We start from the raw sequence: 20856 nt of genomic DNA, 5'->3' as shown, positions 1-20856 counted from the left end.
GCTGGTCTTCTGTCCGGATCCTCACCTGATGATACATCTGCTTGATGTCCGCTGTCACAGCGATCACATCTTCCCTGAAGCGCATGATCACCCCAGGAAGGCTTTGTAGTAGATCTGGACCTGTGATGAGCTTCGAGTTCAGTGATACACCTTGGTATGTTGCCGCAGCGTCGAAGACGATTCTCAGCTTCCCTGGCTTGTTCGGGTTCACTACTGCGTGGTGTGGCAGATACCAACGCTTCTCCTTCGGTTCGTCCGCTTCTTCTGCTGAAAGCTTCCCTGCGTGACCATCCTTCACATATCCGTTGATGATGGCTTGGTACCTTGTAGCCAGTTCTGGCTGCTTGTCGAGTTTCCTCTCGATGGACTGAAGACGTCGGTACGCTTGGTTCCAGTTGTCCGGCAACATCGGTTCGTCTTCACCCCACAGAAGTCCAGCTTCATATCTGTCCTCCACCTTCCTGGTCTGCTGATCCAAGATTCGCATAGCTCTGAGATCTTCTTGAGATCGTGCATCAGAGCTGTTGATCATGGTGCCGAAGGCCTCGGTCGTCCACCAGTCTTGGACCAACTCTTTCAGACCCTCCAGAGCGTCTTCGGGAGCACGTTGACGCACGAACATGACTTGCCGCATTTAGCTTGGAATCAGGGTGGATATCGATCCCGTCAGGGTCCAGCCAAAGTCTGTCCGGATAGCGACGGGCATTCCGGGGCCTCCCACCCTGACCTCTCGCTGCAGCACAGCTTCCAAAATGTTGGCACCAAGTAGAAGCTCGACGTGTGCGCCGTTGTACTGCTGTAGGTCCAGGTCCTGCAAGTGCTTCCAGCTGCGAAGCTGCTTGCTACTCATGCTGGGTGGGGCCACGTTCAACCTTGGCACAGACCACACCTCGGGCACGACGATTCGATTTCTGCTGGTCGCTGTGCTCAGAGGACTGACCGTCAGCTGAACTCGAAGAGACGACTGTCTGGTACCGCTTCCTTCGATGTTCTGTAGCTGCAGATTCTCTCGGACTCCTGGAACCCCAATCTCTTCCAAGACATCTTCACAGCAGAGCGATGTCTGCGCTCCCGGGTCCAGCAGTGCTATTACGTCTCTCTCCCCGTTTGGGCCGTGAATCCGCACCGGCACCAACTGCAGCAGTGTGTCTGTCGTCTCTGTGAGAGCCGTGCCGACGATGCGACTTCCTCCTCGTGCCTCTGTTTTTGGTTCTGTTTGGTTTTCTTCATCACTAGCGGCGCTTCTGTCCACATGTATGAGTCGGTGATGAGATGCATTACATCCATTCAAGTTGCATCGTCTTGCAGAGCGGCAATCCCTCATGAAGTGACCCTTGTTCAGGCAGCCCCAACACAGTCGTTCCTTGCTCACTACGACCAGCCTCTCCTCCACCGTCTTCGACTTGAACTCCGTGCAATCCTGAAGCTTGTGCTGTTCCTTGCACAGGACACAGAACCAGCGACGTCGGTTGTTTTCCGTCTGGGAAGACGTAGCCGACGTAGTCAGAGTTGTTCGTCGCGCCGAGGTCTCCCGTGCACTCGCGAATGGCCTTTTCCTTTCTGGATCGCGGTTGTGGTTGGCTGAGTTTCTCAAGATGGCAGTCTCTGTCTCCAGCCACTTGCTGAAGATCTCCAGATCGGGCTGCTTGGGATGCATCTGATGCACTTCTCGTCCCCACTGGTAGGACAACTCCGCAGGAAGCTTCAATACTACTCGACGCAGGTTCTCGATGGCTCTCAGATCATTGTAGTGGTTCAGAGCGCGCAGCGTCAGCACAGTGTTGCTAACAGCTGAACTGAACCTCTCCACTGAGGCGATGTTGTTGATTGAAGGAGCTGGAGTTGCAAACATGGAGCTGAGATATGCTTGACTGATGTCGCCTTCTCGACCGAAACGCTCGTGCAGCCTTGCCAACGCTTGGTGATACATCTTGCCATCGAACAAGAATCCCTCGATGGCTTGATGGGCAACTCCATCTACTGCTTGTTGTAGATGCGCCATCCGCTCCGTGTCAGAGAGAGACACCTGATCGTGAACCAGTGCTCTGAAGAGGCTGATCCAACGCGGCCACTCACTTGGATCTCCCGTGAACCGCGGCAAGCTGAGACGCGGAACACTGTTCGAGAAAGCTGCTGACATCCCATGAGGTGGATGCCCAGGCTTCTCTTGACCTTTGTTGTTTGATGTCCAGTTCTTTGGGTTCAAAGATGAACCATCTACTTCCGGTGCTGCCTTGGGTCCGTCGTTCTGGTCTTGTGATCTTGAGTCAACCACATTGTCGGGCGCGTCCCGGCAATTTGGTGTTTCGGTGGCTTGATCCACCCCCGTACCTTCAGCAGACCCTTTGCTGTCCTTGATGGCGGTGTCATCGAAGTCATGTCGACGGTCCCAATTAAGTTCATCTTCCGCAGCGCGGTACATATGTAGCTTTCGAGCCGCCCTGGCTCTAGCCCTTTCTGCTTTCTTTAGTTCCAGTGCATCGTCACGTTCTTCTAAGTTCCATTGTTCTTGCTGTCGTAACTTCTCTGCTTCCAATCGCGCCATTTCTTTCTCCAAGCGTTCTTTTCTGATACGACGTGCCTCTTCGAGCTGTGCTCTAACATCGTTCACCTGGCGGTCGGCATCATCCAACTCAACTGCCGCTTCTCGTGACCGGACTGAGGCGGCCGTCTCTGCAGACGTGTGTGACCTGGCACGACTTCGAGCGTGACGGGAGGTGGCAGCTGATGACTTGGCTTCATCCAACCCCTGAAGATACTCCTGGATCTTCCCTTGAATAGCCGACTCTTCTTCTTCAAGATTATCAGCGTATCCCTGAGCTTCGTCCAGTTCTGCGTCATTGAGTTTGCTTTCATACTCCTGATGAGCTTTTCTCAAATCAGAAAAAGCTTCTTTCAGCCTTCTATTTACCTCCTGGATGCGATCGCGGTTCCGCTGTCTTGCTATCTCTGCCTCTAACACCTTGGACACCCTCGTCACGACAGCCCTCTTGATACCACGCAGTCGTCGCAGATCAGCAAGCTCTTGATCTCTAACATCCTTGAAAGCTCCATCTGCAGTGGGATCGGGCCGTTTGACATCCTTTGCCTCTTCTTTTTCTATCCCCATCTTCTCCTGTTCAGCTCACTGGGTCGCAATCCGGCCCGGAGGACCAGAAATGTCGCCACGTGTCCTCTGGTATTTCACACGCCAACGACACTTACTTAGCCGGATGATAGACAAGGACTGTAGGAGAGCGATGGGTAGATCAGGATGGTGAGGAAGACGCCAGCCGCTGCCCGATTCCAGCCTCTCGATGGCGAGACCACTGTAATCGGACAGATCAACCGATACTCCGGCGCCTCGATGGCAAGGTTAGCCGGAGCCGACTGGTCGCACCCCTGTCTGAGCGGAGACCCCGCACCCGAGCCTCGATGGCAAGACCCGGGGAACGAGTTTAAGCTCAGTGACTCGATGGCGAGACACTGTGGCTGCCTCCCTCACACACCCTGGAAGAGGCCGTGTTATGAGTCCCGGATGGAAGGAAATGATCGGCTACTCGCACGCTGAGAAGACTCGCTGCTGTTCACTGTCTCGTCCCTTTTTCCACTGGTCCAGCTCCTCTCCACACCAGTTAAGATATTTCACTTGCTGTATTGTGCACCACCACCACACCACAGCCAGAGCACCACTTCCGCCCACACAGCGAGCACTTCCCCGCCGAGCATCCAGAACGAACTCCCCTCGAGCCCCGTGCGCCGACCCGAGGTCACCTCGCCGGCGCCCGAGGGCAGGAGCCCACACAGCCAATCACGGGGCCGCTTACAATGAGCCAGCTCAGTGCCGGCATAGCCCCGAGCGCCACGTGGTCGGCCGGCCGCCGCATGGCCCGCTCGGTGGTCCCGGGCGGCCCGGCCTGCAGCCGCCGGTGCTAACATATGTGACACAATTTCAGCACTTTGCCCAATCAAGGCATTTCAAACATCTTTTAGCAGATAAATTTTAAAGCCACAAGTTTGACACTTCAAGGCACACTATTTCTTTTTCCTTTCATGCCTTTATGGTGATTATAGATCGCACTTAGGCGAAGGGAAAGGTCGAGTGGACAACTCGCCCTCCCTTGTTTCCGAGAGTATACATGTAATGCACGTAAAAATGGCCAATCACGTCAGTACCCTCGCACGATAGCACAGCTTTCAGTACCTTCGATTTAATCTATTTTACACCTGCTCCAAAAAGTTCATGGCCCTGACTGGGATGACATTTCACTTATGACTATTTCTTGAGATGAGACAGGGCAGAATGGTGATTCAGTGTATGCATTGTCAGCGCACATTATCCGCGAATTTCCGGTCTTCTCCGAGTAGAAACATGCCGACATGTGAAATCGTGGTTGCCCCAACTGCACAGTGCTGGAAATGAGGCCGTTTTCTGGTCCCGGCGTTTTATTCTCCGGGTGGGTTACCCCCATCTAGCGCTCAGCCTTTCGGGACCCACTCAGGGTCGCGGTTGTTTTCGCCGCTCGCCCCAGTCGAGATGCAAAGTTAATAGCCAAACGAAGCCTATTTAGGGCCAGCCAAACCAGCCTAGTCTGGAGTTACTGTTAAATGTATGCATATTGATGAAAGAAAAAGGTTTTGTAGAATCGATTAATTTCGGAGTCGTATATTAAGATGCCCCAAATAAACTTCGTGGGACTATCAACTTTGCATCTCGAATGGGCCGAGCGGTGAAAAACAGCCGCGACCCTGAGTGGGTCCCGAAAGGCTAAGCGCTAGATGGGGGTAACCCACCCTGAGAATAAAACGCCGGGACCAGAAAGCGGCCTCATTTCCAGCACTGCTCATGGCTTATGATGGGTGTCAAATATCATGTGAAGGTCATGTCAAGGTACCTTAGAAGACTTTGTTCAACATCTTGTTTCAAAACTTTTGTTGGTAGTTGACAGAGCTGCTTTCAAATTTAGCACACTTTATAATTTATATTTGGGGACTCTAAGTTAATAAGCAAAAACTAATATACCTCTCATAATCGCATAATGTGCACAAAGAGAACAGAATATAATACTTTTAAAGAAAAATGAGAATATTTTACTTTTTAAGAGTGTATCCATTCAACCTGAAGGTAGAGTTGACACTGTGCTTCAGTGCTGAACGCTCCATTCCGGAGATTATGGAAGTCTTCTTTTATTATGTTTTTTTTTCTGAAACAAGAATGTGTCAATAGTAAATGGGATGAAGAAATGCACTATGCATTGATATCAGAAGAAGTCATCAACGACACTAGGTGGTGACCTGCAGTAGTGACAACAGGTGTCCAAAAAATGTCATATTGACCCTTAAGTCTTAAAATAAGCTTGACTATAATTTTACAGTAAAAAAGGAAGAGACCTAGAATACCAGTTAACTTGAAAGCTTTGATCAATTTCCCATCCAAGTTCAATGTATTATTACTATTCACTCATCAGCCATAAAAAATACAAAGCTGCCAGAGCATATCTATTATTTTTTACTTGTAACTGAAGGTTAGACTAAATTTACAACAAAGTAAGTCTTTAGAATCAAAGTAGCAAAAAGTGCAAGTAATAGCAGTCTGGCATAGCCTGCAATACTTCTGGGAGCCTCATATCTCAACAACACCATAGCTGATTAACTTGCAGCCATTTTTGTATAGAAGCCCCTTCTCTTCTACCCTGCATTAACTTCTCTTGGTGCATGTTGGTGCCAAGTCAAAAGTGTCAGTTGCTAAAAATGTTTTTATCTTAGTGCTTACTCTGCTGGTCACTGGTGCCCACTCATTTTCCATACTTATGATGATCATTTTTCATAAGAATTTAGTGATGACAATTTATGTCCAGTACATCAACATATACCTGTAACCTGAAGCATGCTCAGTAGACATAAAAGGGACCCTCCCACCTTTAAAAGTCCATGAATTGGCATGAAAGTGATTACTGTGGTTCAGAAAAGCAAAAATGAATAAATGTACCGAATCTCACTGAAAAATATTCACTGGTTTTAAAGATATTACTTTTACTTTTGTCTACTTTTTGGAGCCTCAGCTGTTCCCATAACATCATTTGGCAACAATAATTTGGTATCTTAAAACTTAGGCGTGGCAGATGTTGCGCGCAAAGCAGAATATATGGCCACAGCAACAGCTCTCTTCTAGTATTAGGTTTTAAAAATCACTACAACTGTGCTGATATCACAAATTCTAAGGGGGCATCCAAATGCATAAGCCCCTTAAAATCTGAAAAATGCAGCTCTGAAATTTAATCTCGGATTTACAGCATTTCTCATGTTGATGTTGTGAATGCCCACTGCCCAGACCAGCGATATCAGGCCACAGACCCCAATTTGCTATCGTGATCGCAACTCAAAACTAATGTTAAGGTGGAATGATCACTTCACTTTATCAAATATACTAAAACTTATCAACATTGGACAACTCTTGTCCCACCCAAGGCCATATATAGGGTCCCACCACTCCTGGCGTCCGGACGTGTTCCCGACCGCTCCTCCACCCAGGGGTAGCCAGTAACAGTTGGTAGCATTAGGCCAAATGGGCGCTCAAAAACTACTACCCCATAGGGTTTCCATGTTAAATCGACCTTTTTCAAGCGAGCCTCACGCGTAAGCTAAAAGATAAAGTGCCAATATTATTGTGGGGAAAGGTAGCCTCGAGCTTCCTCTACAACCTTTTTATCTAGCGTTTTTCGATGCGGAGGCCATAACAGGTCCAAAAAGCATTGGGCGCTGCCCGAGGTACCAAAAGCCCCTCCATGAGAGCAAAAGTTCCTGCGCATGCGCATATTGCCTCAACCCTGTACAGGCGTAAATCGCTGATACTGCTCACGGACTCGATCAGCCAATCAGCATCACCGATTATATTCATAGATTTCGCTAGCATCACGTAAATCCTGCTTGCGAACACATTTAAAGAATGAAACAGCTGCGCCATTTCCGCCTTCCATTGATTCCTTCCATTTTAGTATCAACTATACGCTTTTCAACTAACTTAAGACTAAGTTTTAAACTATGGTTAGTATGTTATTTCTGGTACATATAATTTAAAAATAACTGCTTTATGAATTTGGCTTCACTCTTCAGAATGGAATACTATATTTTTCCATATTCAAAAAATATATCACCTACCATGTAACTCATCCAGGTAAAATGGGCGCTTTCCGCGTCGTTGGTGTACCCGTTGTTCTATATACCCTGCCTCCACCACCTTCTCTCCCGGTAGCCCGGGGGTCTGATTCAAGGTCAAGCCAACAGACTGAGACGAGAGGTGCACAAACAGGGAGCGTGGACATATTGAAATCATCGAAAATTCATTCTATTGAAATCCGAAAAAGACCGGTTGAATATTCTTCAGCAAAATGCCGCCAAAAAAAGACAACCTGAATTCTAGGAATTCTAGATTGCCTAGCTCCTCGAGTGCGCCAAAAACGTCAACAGAGACGGAAAACGACGCCTCGAAAACAGTCAAAGTGTGTGATTCAGATGATTCTGATTCTGATTCGAGTGACTGCGAAGAAGATAGGGCCTGTTCCAGCGCCTCCAGTAGAAATTCTTGACTGGAGGCTCTACCAGAGGTTTTACTGGAGGCGCTGGAACGCAATCTGGAGATTTCTGGAGATTGGCATCACATATACCAAAAGAATGACGATTGTTCTCTCTTGAAATGCAAAATTTGTTTTCAATTTTATTAACTTACTTACTTACTTACGATGTACGAGAATTTTGAAGGCCCTTAGGCCTGTGGGACTCTGACTTATCGAGCTCCGAGACGATGTCACTGCATCAGTCGTTGGAGTGGATGGTATAGAGGAGGTGGGCCCAGTGGCGGTCGAGCCTGGACTTGAATTCATTCAAGGATCTCGCTTCAACTACGTGAGCAGGGAGGCCATTCCAGTCATTGACGACCCGGACGCTGTACGCGTTTCGCCTCGGTCGGGAAGACGCTCTAGGCTTCAATAGCTTCCAGGAGTGCCCTCTCGTAGTAGAATCAGCCAAGTCAAAAAACGACCCAGGATCGAGGTCGACACCGCCGTGAAAAAGCTGGTAGGTCATAATCATGTCGCCACGACGCCTTCGGTAGTAGAGAGATGGGAGTTTCAGCGAGCGTAGTCGTTGGTCGTACGGTAGGCTCCTCAGAGACGGAATCATCTTAGTTGCTCGTCTTTGGACACGTTCCACCTTTTGCTGGTCAGCGCGATTGAAAGGGCCCCATACTATATTGCAATACTCGAGGTGCGGTCGTACCAGGGTCTTGTACAGAAGAGGTAGTGTGATGGCATCGATGCATTCGAAGGACTTGTGAATCACCGCGAGCATCTGGGAGGCTCTGGATACCGCTGCAGCGGCTTGTTCACGAAACTTGAGGTCCCGATCGATCTGGACGCCTAGGTCACGCTCGACTTCAACTTCAGCAAGCTGGCAGTCTCCAATGACATATGATTGATGTGGAATGCGCTTGCCGACGTGTATAAGCTTGCACTTTTGGGAGTTGAAACTGAGGCACCACTTGCTGGACCAGTCGACTGCCGTGGAGATGTCCGCCTGGAGTAGAGCCGCATCCGAGGGGTTCTGAACAGGACGGTAAATCTTTGTGTCGTCCGCGAACATCTGTATCCCGCCGTGTATCAGGCCTGGAAGATCGTTGACGAACAGGACAAACAGAAGGGGTCCCAGGACCGAGCCCTGGGGAACGCCGCTACTGACTGTGGCCCAGTCAGAGTGTGATCCGTTCAGAACAACTCTTTGTTTTCTATTACGCAGGAAACTTGATATCCATCTGACAAGATGTTCTCCGATCCCATATGCCCTGAGTTTGTGTAGGAGTCGCTGATGGGGCACAGTGTCAAATGCCTTAGAAAAGTCCAGATAGATAGCGTCCACGGTCTCGCCTCTCTCAATCGCCCTGCTCCAGTCCTCCAGAGTAGCTAACAGCTGAGTTGCACAAGAGCGTTTCGGACGAAAACCATGCTGAGCGTTGTGGAGCTGGCCAGTAGAGACCAAGTGGTTCATGATGAGGTCCCGAATGATGGACTCCAGAACCTTACATGGAACAGCAGTCAAGCTGACAGGCCTATAGTTTGTCGGCAGCTGTTTGTTCCCCTTCTTGTATATTGGGACAACTTGGCCCAGCTTCCACTCATACGGAACCTCACCCGATGCCAAGGACGCGTTGTATAGCCGTGCCAAAGATGGGCCAATAGACTCGGCAGTCTCAGAGAGGACTCGTGGATGAATGCCGTCCGGGCCTGGAGAGCTGGAGGGTTTGAGACCCTGGAGCTTGTTGATGACCGTCTCAGGGGTGATTGTAACAGGCTCGAGTTCAGGACCAGAGTACCTCACATGGAATGGAGGAATAGTCGAGTCTTCGGCAGAGAAAACGCTGGAAAAGTATTCGTTCAGAACAGCGGCTTTGTCACTGTCGTCGATGGCAAGGGAGCCGTCGGCATGCAGTAGGTGCTCAACCTTGGACCTCGTCTTGGATCGAGAGTGGACATATCTCCAAAAGTGTTTGGGGTTCATCTTTATGTCCCGTGCCAGTCTCGTTTCAAAGTCATGTCTCAAGTTTCTGGTCATCCTTCTGAGGTCGTTTCTGACTCTGACAAACCGGGCATGATCAATGGGGTCCTTGGTATGCAGATATTGTAACCATGTGGATCTTTTCTTCTTCTTCAGTTTGAGTGCTTCCTTGGTCATGTATATGTTTTTCTTCACTGTTCTCTGTGAGATACCAGGGACACACTTGCTGGTGAGGTCCATAAGCAGACTCTTCCAGTGACAGTACTGCTCTTCAAGTGGCATGTCCTGTCCTCTGTCCCAGTTGGCACTTCTTATCAGATGATTCAGAAGACTGAAGTCGATTCGGTGGAGGTTGAGAGGATTTGGTCCTGCTGACGCAGTTCTGACAGCATAGCATTGAAGATCAAAAGAGATGATGGCATGGTCACTACGTCCAAGGCCGTGGTGGTATGTGACATTTTGTACCATCCCTTCTTCATTCGAAAAGATCAAATCGAGAGTGCTGGGTGCCTCACCAATTCTGAAACGGGTGGGTTCTGTAACGTGCTGATAGAGAAAACAGTCTTGAACAACCTCAACAAAAGCATGAGAGCTGTGGTTGTGTGGTGCTGAAGAAACACCTAAAGACCAGTCGATTTGAGGCAGATTGAAATCTCCAGCAAGCAGCAGGTGAGAATAGTTCAAAGATGTTGCATAATGGATGAGGTGGTCGAGCATTTGCACAGATGCTGTTGCATCACCTGAGGGACTGCGGTACAAGCACCCAATAAGCAGCTTGTCAGGTGCAGACAGAGTCAGGTCAACCCACAAGTGCTCGCTGAAGGGGATATGACTGAGATTTATCTCTGTTGCCTGAAGGTTTTGATGCACATATATACTTATCCCCCTCATGCCACTGCTGCCCAGGTTGCTGTCTTGGGGATTGAAGTTGCAGTACATGGAGTAATCACTGAGTGCCAAAAGTGCTTCAGGGATTGGATTTGATTGTGCCTTAGGGATGACCTCTGTCAACAGAATCAGGTCTGGGCTCTTGTCAGCAATGAACATACTTAGGTCATCTCTCTTGTTGAGAAATTGATCAGAGTTTGTGTATAAAACCTTCAAGCTTTGGCGGACTTTCCTTTTCCTTTTACTGTCTTGATATAGTCACTTCTCGTCTGTGCCTACTCGGGCTCCAGGAGGGCGCGGGCTGGCTTGATTTCCTGGTTGGGTGGACGCCGCAGACTGGATCACGGCTCTGGGTTCCCCCGGTCTCGGGGCAGGAGTAGCGTCTTCCTGAACCCTGTTAAATAAATTAAGATTTATTTAACAGGGTTGTGCTTGACTCATGAGTCGAGTCAAAAATTTGACTCAACTCTGACTCAAATGAGTCAGATTTGAGTCGAATCGGATAAATTTTTGAGCTGTTGAGTTGAGTCAGAGTTGAGTCGGACAAAAATATTAAGGCGTTGAGTTGAGTCAGAGTTGAGTCAGTAAAATAACTTTGACATTGAGTTGAGTCAAACATTTAGGAACATGAGTCAGCTGACTCAACTTTCCAGAAACAAGCTTTTCATTCCCCACCCCCGCTTCCCTGACCCTGTTGCCGGACTTTTTCACCCCCCTCCCCCGCTCAAGATTTTTTTTTATCAGAGTCAATTTTGAGTCAACTCACTTGACTCAACAAAAAATTTGAGTCAAGTTTGAGTCGACTCATATTTTCATTGAGCCGCTTGAGTCATGAGTCGAGTCAAGGGAAAAAATCAGCTCCTTGTTTGAGTCAGAGTTGAGTCAGGGCTTTCTGAGGTTGAATGATGAGTCGAGTCGGTAAATTTTTTTGAGTCGAGCACAACAGAAAGAATAACAAGATTATAGCAATGTAATTTTCTTTACATTCAAGTTGTAAAATAATCAGTCAAAAGTCCTTTGTTTACATTCGTGATTGTCACATGTGTGCCATAATTGTAGACCAGAGCCTCCAGAGAAATTTGGACCTCCCAACTCTCTGGAGGCTACTGGAGGTTTCTGGAGCTTTGGCGAGAGCTTTCTGGAGCTTTCTGGAGGCGCTGGAACGCTCTCTGGAGGTTTCTAGAGCTTTCTGGAGCTTTCTGGAGGTTTCTGGAGGCGCTGGAACAGGCCCATAGTGAGGTGGTTGTTGGATTCTCGCCTTGTGGTAAGACAAAGAAACATGGGTATATATGTACAGGAGGGATCAAGGACTGTGGGACAAAGATAAAAAATGGTGAGGATTGTGTCATGTGTGACATGTGTAAGAAATGGTTCCATCCCAAATGTCAGGGGCTATCCACAAAGGCTTTCAAAGCTTTATGTAGGTTCAACAAAGACTTTGTATGGCTCTGCATAGGGTGTAAACCCAACATGACGACCATTACACAGGTCAGCAGGGATCAAAAAGATATGGAAAAGCATTTGAAAGAAATGGAGAAAAGCATTATCCAAGCTATTGAAAAAACGAAGACCACTGGTGTTTTGGAAACCAGCATAGAAAGTAAAATGAAAAGCATGGAAAACAAACTATGCAAAGAGATCAACGACAAGCAAGCCAAGCTAGAAGCCTCATTGAACAAACAGGGCAGCTGTACCAGTGATCTGAAAAGGCTTGTTCAAGACAAGTTCGAGAAAGAAAAAAGGGGGAAAAATGTCATTCTGCACAACATCGACGAGAGTGTGGCGGACAATCCACAGGACAGAGCCGAACATGATAAGGACGTGTTCAAAAAGGTGGTAAAGGCTCTGGTTGGTGAAGAGGCTGTGGATATTGAAAATGTGATACGACTGGGGAAGAAACAAGAAGGATCATCATCAAATGGCAGGACTAAACCAAGGTTGATGTTAATCACAGTCAAAGACAAAGAGCAAGTCAACATGCTTATCAAGCAAAGAACAAAGCTGAAAGAACGAGGATTCCCCAATGTCTATTTGACTCATGATTTGACACCAGAAGAAAGAGAAGAGCAAAAGAAGCTCAGGAACGAGTTGGAAGAGAAAGGAAGAGAGGGTCACGTTATCTTTCGGGGGAAGGTCATCCCCAGGTGGAGGTAGATCCAATCATGCCATCAACCTAGATGATGAAGTGTCATGTAAAGGAAAACTGAAATGCTGGTACACAAATGCCAATAATCTAAGCAACAAGTTGGATGAGTTTCGTTCATGTATTGATGCTGAGAGGCCAGATGTTATAGGTGTCACAGAGGTATGGATGAAGGAGCAGTTTGTGTTGCAAGGATATCATCCTGCTGCAAGGTATGACAGGATTGAAGGCAAAAAAGGTGGAGGCGTGTTGTTGTTCGTCAAGGACAATCTACAGGTAATGGAATGTCCTGTATTGAATGATTCAGCATTTGATGAATCAGTATGGTGCGTGATTAAATTATCACATGTTGAATCAATTTTAATAGGAGTATGTTATAGATCTCCAACGAGTACAGCTGACAATGACTTTGAATTGAACAAGTTGTTCAAGATGGCACAAGCGAGCCACGTGAAGCACATTCAGGTGATGGGAGACTTCAATTATCCCCAGATTGACTGGAAGAGGGGAAGAGTGTCTGGTCCGGCTGGTTCCGGTCAGGTGTCCTTTTTTGAGATGGTCCAAGACCTATACTGGATTCAGTGTGTCGAGTTTGATACACGGTTCAGGATAGGGTGCAATCCGTCACAACTGGACCTTATCTTCACCAATCAAGAATACAGTATAGATCAGGTGGAAACTAGGGTGCCATTAGGCAAAAGTGACCACCTGGTCCTGACCTGGTGTTACCAATTTAGATCAATGCTTGATATCTCTGGAACCAACAAGATAGACATAGCCAGGTACAATTTTAAAAAAGGGAGATACGATCGAATCAAAGACAGTCTGGAAAATGTTAACTGGAATGTATATGGAGAGATGGATATGGAAGCCATGTGGAGTGGTTTTTACAATGTATTGATGAAAGCTATTCATGAACATGTACCCATTTGGAAGAGACGCAATGGCAATCACAAGCTAGCACCCTGGTGGACAAAGAAACTGTTAAAAGAGGTCAAACTCAAACATGCTCTTTGGAAGGCCTACCAGCAGTCCAGAACAGAGGAGACCTATCATATCTATGCCATGCAAAGAAACAAGACTGCGCAAAGCATCAAGAATGCCAGACAGCAGTATGAAAATAAGTTGGCAGTACTTGGCAAGAAAGAACCGAAACGAATCCATACATACATTCGAAATCAACTCAAGGTGAAACCAGAAGTAAAAGGTTTAGAGACTGATGAAGGAAAAATAACCGAAGATGACCAACAGGCAGCTGATACACTGAACAAGTTCTTCCAATCAGTGTTTACAACCGAAGGTACAGGACCGTTACCCGAGTTTCAGGACCGTGTTGGTGATGAACTTTCGTTAACAGGCATCCAACTGACAGAAATTGAGGTGCACAACCAACTGCTAAATCTCCAAGAAGGGAAGGCAGCAGGTCCAGATGGTATACCGACAATCATCTTGAAAAGATGTGTGGACCAACTTACCAAACCAGTCACCATGCTGTTTAACAGATCCCTACAGTTTGGTATACTCCCATTAATGTGGAAACGAGCAAGGATCACTGCCATATTCAAAAAGGGTAGCAAGAAGAAGCCGCAGAACTATCGGCCAGTAAGCCTGACCTGTCAACTATGTAAAGTTCTTGAGAGACTGATCCTGAAAGAAGTATGCTCACACTTGAAAAGAAACAATCTGTTGAGTACACATCAACATGGCTTCACAAAAGGTAGATCATGTCAAACGAACCTATTAGAGTCACTTGAGGATTGGACAAGGTGGCTTGATGAAGGCCAAAATGTTGACATCATCTATCTTGACTACCAAAAGGCATTCGACAAAGTTCCCCACAAGCGACTCATCAAGAAACTGGAGGCTTACGGCATAAAAGGCAATATACTTAAATGGATCCAGAGCTTTCTAACGGACAGATCCCAACAGGTGACAGTCGGTCAGAGTACATCCAGTATCATCAAGGTTACAAGCGGAGTACCCCAGGGGTCGGTCTTGGGACCGTTGTTATTCATTCTATACGTCAATGACCTACCTGAACTCATTCAAAGCGAATGTAAACTGTTTGCTGACGACACCAAGTTATTTCGTGGGATTTCATCTGTCAATGACTGTGAGGTTCTGCAATCAGACCTAGAAAAGCTTATGGACTGGTCTTCAAAATGGTTACTTAAATTCAATACCGACAAATGCAAAATCATGCACTGTGGTCATGCAGATGCCACTTTTGAATATGAAATGACTGATGATAAGGGGACTAGCATGATACTAAAGAAGACTGATCTTGAACGTGATCTTGGTATCATCATTTCAAAGGACCTGAAGGCCACTGCTCACTGTGACGCAGCAGCTAAGAAAGCCATGGTAGCGCTGAGACTACTCAAGATGACTTTCAGTCGTCTCACCACTGAAAACTTCAAGGCTCTCTACACTACCTACGTTCGACCACACATGGACTACTGTTTGCCATCAGTGGGACCCCATATGGCCCAGGATATACTGAAGTTGGAGAAGATTCAGAGGAGAGCAACCAAACTCGTTCGAGAAATCAGAAATCTTTCTTATGAGGACAGGCTAAGGAAGCTGGACCTGATGAGCATGAAGGACAGGGCTGCTCGTGGTGACCTGATTGAAACCTTCAAGATTCTTACCAACAAGTTAGATATTGACCCCACGAAGCTGTTCAAACTACAAGATAACACAAGGACCAGGGGACACCACTTGAAGCTGGAGAAAAAGAGAGCAGCCCATCACTTCAGAGCCAAGTTTTTCTCGAATAGAGTCGTTACGCCCTGGAATGAGCTCCCTGATCATGTTGTTTCTGCGCCTTCTACAAATGCCTTCAAGAACAGACTCGACCGACACTGGGCTACCACCTGCCATTCCTAGTCATCAATCCTACATATGTCTACTGTTGATCCTTCTATGTACCATCCTACCGGACATGAGCACCAAATAGACCAAGTCTAACCTAGCTCATCAACCTTAACCTTAACCTTAACCTTAATGACTTTGCCTCAAATTGTCATAGGTAACAACTAACCAAAAAACATGAACAGCATCTATCTATACCTTCTTAAACAGCCATGAAAAGCAAGAGCATATAAACAAGAGGCTGAGGCTGGCAGAATAATCCACAACAATAAGTTCCACCCAAGTAAAGTATTCCACCTATGCTCATGCATGCATTTCAAACTTGAATGATGATGATGATGCCCATTGCCCTTCAATGCCTTCCCACGCAATTGCAATACAAATAAGCAATTTCTCTTGGATCCAGCATCAGCATCGGTTCACTAACAAACTTATAAATTAGCATGCATCCTTACTGGATCAGCCGCAACGTATAATTATTATAATTAAATATCATTACCGTTATAACTCCATCCCCGTGCCACAGTGCGGTGTGTCGGGGTGTGTTGTTTTCGCGCGGTAGTCTAATAGTGATGGACAACTATAATCGACAAGTACTTATCGACCCTAGAAACGCTTATTCCGCATTTAATTAGTAGCATGTAGCCTGTAGCATTCATTCCAAAATAATATTGTATTCAATAATGATTCATTGTTCGTGCTAGCATTACTTCGCCAAAACACAAATAATAGCAGTGGTATCACAGTGAGTGGTATTCATTCACGATATTGTGGCTTGTGGTACTTGTTCACCAGAATACACCATAAGCGAGCCAAGTGCGCCATTTATGAAAAAGATAGTGTTTGTGAAAATGACGTTATGTACGAATTTGTATTCAGCATAACAATCTGAACCACTGAAAAAAGATTGCACCATTCGGGACCAATCCAATGCCTTAGAAAACCAGTAGGCAAGGAGTAGGTACCACTGAGCCATCGAGACCGAAATGGCACAACTTGAATCAAGTCAAGGTAGGCGTTTTCGGATGATGATTTTGATGTAAATAATAAACAAATTAGGTATTACAATTGCATTCAAATATATTCAAGATGTGTGTGTATGTGTGTTGTGTCTTGTTGAATAGGGGAAGGAGTGTGCACTGCGTCACCTTAAAGGAAATAGTTCACTTTTTAACATGGGTTTTGAACTGGAATAGCAGTTCCGTAGCCTGGGCTGAGACGAGCATAAATCAGGAGCTTTTACAGCCCAACGATCACCCTAGGCAAAGATATTCTATTTCTCGTCCCGAAAAAGGTGTCTTGCGTTGAGGATGTGTGCCTTGCATATATTCGCATCCAGTATGAAAAGAGCATGGGTACCGAAAATTCTTCAGAAACTAGAGAAATTATCTACGAGAACTCTAGAGAAATTCTCGTACTGATAAATAAGGACATTCAGCAGCAGCAGATCGCCCAAATGCCGGTGGCCGCGATCATTTCTCTAGTTTCTGAAGAATTTTCGGGACCCATGCTCTTTTCATACTGGATCGCCTGTGCCTTACAGAAACTGAAAAGTTCTTCTTATTATCAAAATATAGAAAATAATCTTTTGTTATAAATAGGTTTTATTTTCTTTGCTGATCATTTTGAACATAAAAAATCATAAATCCATTGCAAAAAAAATAATTTCGTGAAAGTGAACTATTTCCTTTAAGGAATAACGCTAATTGTAAGAAAACCGCTGAAGATATAAGCATGCACTGTTACCATTTTAAAGAGGAACTCATTGGCTACGATTTAAGAGCATCCCGATCAATAAAAAATGTTTTGTTTGCTTCTGGCACCTGCAAGGTTCATTTCCCTGTGAAAGTTCCTCTGGCAGTGAGGGCGTTGCGAAGTTGCGAGTGCGACATCTGAAGACCGTGCAGAGGTTCACTTATGACGTCATAGGTCAGTGACCTGACCTGACCCGAAAATGCGGTTGGTGTTAAAAGATCCGGCTTGAATCAAAGGTCAGGTATCCCAAGTTTCATCTCTCTATCGCCAGCGCGTTCGGAGCTATCACGAAAAACCCTATGGGGGGACGGCACCCGCGTCCCCCCTCGACCGGCGAGGGCTAGGTTTTGCTAGTGAATGCATGATTTAGTTGACCCCCTGGCGGGCCTGGGGCGCATGCAATGACGCTCTCTCATTCGCTCGGTCCCGTTCCCCGAGCAGTGGGAGGTTCCGTGAAGCGCTCCCATCGCGCATGTCGACGCTCCGGCAGGAACTACGATGTTCTATATTGATATGCTCTGGGAACCGCCGGCTGGTGCGGCATGTGGGGCGAGGCACTGCACCACTGCAGGACACACAGCCAACAGCATCGCTAGTCGCTACCACGAACTTGCACAATTCCGACAGACGATTGCTTACAGTGCTTGCATCCTGTCCAAGAACGAGCTCGTCTTGTTTTTCTATCATTTTGTCAATATGTCTCCTTCATGCTTGCCTATGCTCATATGCTTTTTTTTTTTTTGCATTCAAGCTTTATCTCTTTTTATGTTTATCTGTTTGTCTGTTTGTCTGTCTGATTGTCTGGCTGTTGGTTGATTTGTCGGACTTTTTGTCCGTTTGCTTGTGTGTAAGCTGCCTTTTTTGAAGTACGTTTGCACCACAAAAAAAAAACGAACTAAAAGATACCTATGTCGTTACAACAAATAAATAGAAATACAAATAAAATGGAAATTGGAATAGGCTGAGCTTTGAGGCTTTCAGCGTACCCACGTTGGTCAAAAAGCCGTATTTGTCCTATGCCATTCAATACCTAGGTATTTATTGTTTTGTAGGCCTATATGCACAATTGAATGGGTCATCAAGAAAAGATAGGTAGGTACACATTTTCAAAATATAGGCTTTACCTACCTTTTTCATTTTTCATTGTTGAAGGTAGACCTCATTTTCTTCACCTGCACAAGAATGAAATAAGTCAGTGTTTACCTCGGACTTGGAGTGCCTACTGCCTAATGTACCTAGGGGAAGGTGGGGTAAGACGGACCAGCTAAGGTTTGAGGCCGCATATCTTGGTACACTGCTCTCGTAATTCATATTATTTATAGTCTTCGGAATGCTCAATCCTTCCTCTGTTGATATGTGTAAAGACTAAATTTCAAATTAAAGACATCTAGGTGGTGGATGCTCTTAAAGAGGGGCATGTCAAAAACTCAGACAAGAAAAAACGTGGGGTAAGACGGACCACCCTGCAGTGCCTGCTATCCGTTCATGTGTTCACTTCTGCTCTGTACTCTTGTAAGAAAAAGTAACCAGAATGGTAAAATAACAAAATGAGCCTTTATTCTTTACTCATGTGTGATGGAAGTGCAGCTAAAAGCTGGGAACATGTGTGTTGATTGTCGTTTGGCATGAATGCATGCTAACTGAGCACTTGCATGCATGGCTCACATGCAACAAAGACTCCTTCCTGAAAAATTAGCTTACTTAAACTTGTGTCAATGTTTTGGAAAAGAACTTTCCATATGCAGGGTACAATGGACCGCCACAGGGTAAGATGGACCACAGTGGTCCGTCTTGCCCCAAATCTAAATTCTGTCATTATCATGACGTATATGTCAAATAGCGCAACATTGCAAAACCTCGCCTTTCCGAAAGTGTGACTATAACTAAGTTTATAACTTTGTTCTTCACAGTTAAGTGCACAATAGAAACTAATCATGCAAGAAAGGCGCCGTAATTGAATCACCCGTAGACCTCTTATATTAGATCGGTTTGATGAAAAACAACATTTTTCTCAATAACTCAAAAGCTATGCATCCTAGCAGCATGAGCTCAAGGTGGCCATTATTACGAAGGAAAACAAACATAGTGAGTGCATAGAGCAGAAGATACCAGCATCGGTTCAGCCGGGAGGGCTGGTGGTCCGTCTTGCCCCGCTGGGCCGTCTTACCCCACCTTCCCCTACAGTCGAAATGAAACTGCGAAGTATTCTCCGTACGTAATGTATAGCTTAGAAGTTAGAATCCGAGTTCTATGGAAATAGAATTACCACATATCCGTCGCAGTTCGGGCAGAAGACAGGGCACCAACTGCCTTGGGTCCCACGCGATAGCCTCAGTGCGATGACGACTATTAAACCGGCCGAACACCGACTGAACGGCAGACCACGCGTCCATCCCACCCGGAGCGAAACGGTGCCTGGCTCAGTCGCAGCAGGGTCAACAGAAACAGCCCGAGGCATATCATCGCTCATCGCAGCCCGCCACAGCCCACTGCAGCCTGTCACAGCCCATCCTCATCTCCCTGTTCCGCCCGTGCCCGGCCATGTCGCCCATGCCCAGACTGGCGGCTCTGCTGCTCGCCGTCATTACCGCCGTCCTGTCGTGTCCCAGTCCCGACTGGCTGGCCCTCACTGACGGCGAGTGCTACCTGCCGCTGGTACCGCCCTTCTCCTCCATGGACGCCGACGAGGCCGTGCAGACGTGCCACTTCTTCGGGGCGGACGTCACCCTGCCAGAGGTGCTCAGCGCCCCCAGTCAGGAGAGGGTGAGTGCTGGGTGCAGTGAGAGCGGAACAGGCAGCTACGCCCTTGGATCCTCTGTCTGTCCCCAGGGGGTGTGGCCGGCACCCGATGCCAGGCCAGGTGGGTCAGTGGCTAAGCCCATTGGATGGTTCCCGTCGAGCCGTCCTTGCGGTGCTGGTTATCTATAGGAATCTTGGTGTTGCTAGGCTCATTTTACGAATTAGTTAAGTATTGATATGCAGATGTTGTTGGTTACAGACGGACGATTGGGTACCGAGACTAAATGAACTGAATGATAGACAAAATTACTCGTACCTAAACAAAATAGATGGGGATGTATGCCTGACCATGGGAGCTATGATGACTATTAATTACTTAAATATATGTAAAACAACAATGTCGCTACATTATCATAAGTTATCTGATTCATCAATAACCTATTTGTAAGTAACCAAACGTTGCGCACTTGTGCTTCTGGCTAATTTACCCTTCACAGACACCACTGAGTGAGTATATGCTGTCCGGCCGTTTTGCTGATCTCACGATTGGTGACCTCCGTGCTGCACAGGTGCACCTGCTGACCGGAGGCAACTCGGCCTGGCTGGGTCTGCGCAGGGCGAACTCCTCCAGTCCCTGGTTGTGGCAGGGCGGCCGGCCGGCCAACTACACTCATTGGAAGGACGGCCAGCCCTACGACACCCACGGCCGTGACTGTGTCTACATGGACCGCGACGGATACTGGTCCAATGTCGACTGCAGCTACAACTGTTTCGTCATTTGCTATTATAAATTGGCCTGAGTGTTGGCCCCGTGTCACCGAGCGTTGAGATACAAAGCACCAGATAAACAGCGATTTTATCTTTCACGGAGAAACGCGCTGCAATATCTATCTCATCCAGTCCAGTCGCAAATAAAACAGAAAAATCTATCA

At 46.8% G+C, this 20856-nt stretch overlaps 2 protein-coding genes across 11 annotated transcripts in view; one reads left to right on the top strand and one right to left on the bottom strand.

Annotated features, from left to right (window-relative positions):
- Nucleotides 1-15968, bottom strand: part of LOC122388442 (DNA polymerase epsilon subunit 2-like) — a 26804-nt gene extending 10836 nt beyond the window's left edge. Inside the window, exons 1-2 of one of the 4 annotated variants that reach the window (XM_043379510.1) lie at nucleotides 15930-15968; nucleotides 5075-5183 (exon numbers count right to left, since the gene is read on the bottom strand). In XM_043379510.1, the coding sequence (XP_043235445.1) occupies nucleotides 5075-5142 (68 nt within the window). In that variant the 5' untranslated portion in view covers nucleotides 5143-5183; nucleotides 15930-15968. Of the gene's footprint in view, nucleotides 1-5074; nucleotides 5184-6442; nucleotides 6530-15929 lie in introns of those variants that run through there. The other 3 variants (XM_043379511.1, XM_043379512.1, XM_043379513.1) reach the window with 3 other exon arrangements.
- Nucleotides 7212-20856, top strand: LOC122388443 (lectin BRA-3-like). 7 transcript variants are annotated; one of them, XM_043379520.1, is made up of 3 exons: nucleotides 7212-7250; nucleotides 19468-19948; nucleotides 20494-20856. In XM_043379520.1, exons 2-3 carry the CDS (start codon nucleotides 19727-19729, stop codon nucleotides 20722-20724), a joined length of 453 nt encoding a protein of 150 aa, XP_043235455.1. In that variant the 5' UTR covers nucleotides 7212-7250; nucleotides 19468-19726; the 3' UTR covers nucleotides 20725-20856. The 7 variants fall into 7 exon arrangements, with proteins under 7 accessions (XP_043235455.1, XP_043235449.1, XP_043235453.1 ...); XM_043379514.1 differs by having other exon boundaries at nucleotides 7240-7276; XM_043379518.1 differs by having other exon boundaries at nucleotides 7248-7276; nucleotides 19370-19948.

This window comes from Amphibalanus amphitrite, unplaced genomic scaffold (assembly GCF_019059575.1).
Source record: "Amphibalanus amphitrite isolate SeventyFive unplaced genomic scaffold, NRLGWU_Aamphi_draft 000323F_arrow, whole genome shotgun sequence".
Taxonomy (NCBI): Eukaryota; Metazoa; Arthropoda; class Thecostraca; order Balanomorpha; family Balanidae; genus Amphibalanus; species Amphibalanus amphitrite.
The sequence above is the reverse complement of the archived record's forward strand: the minus strand, read 5'-3'. Positions and strand labels throughout refer to the sequence as shown.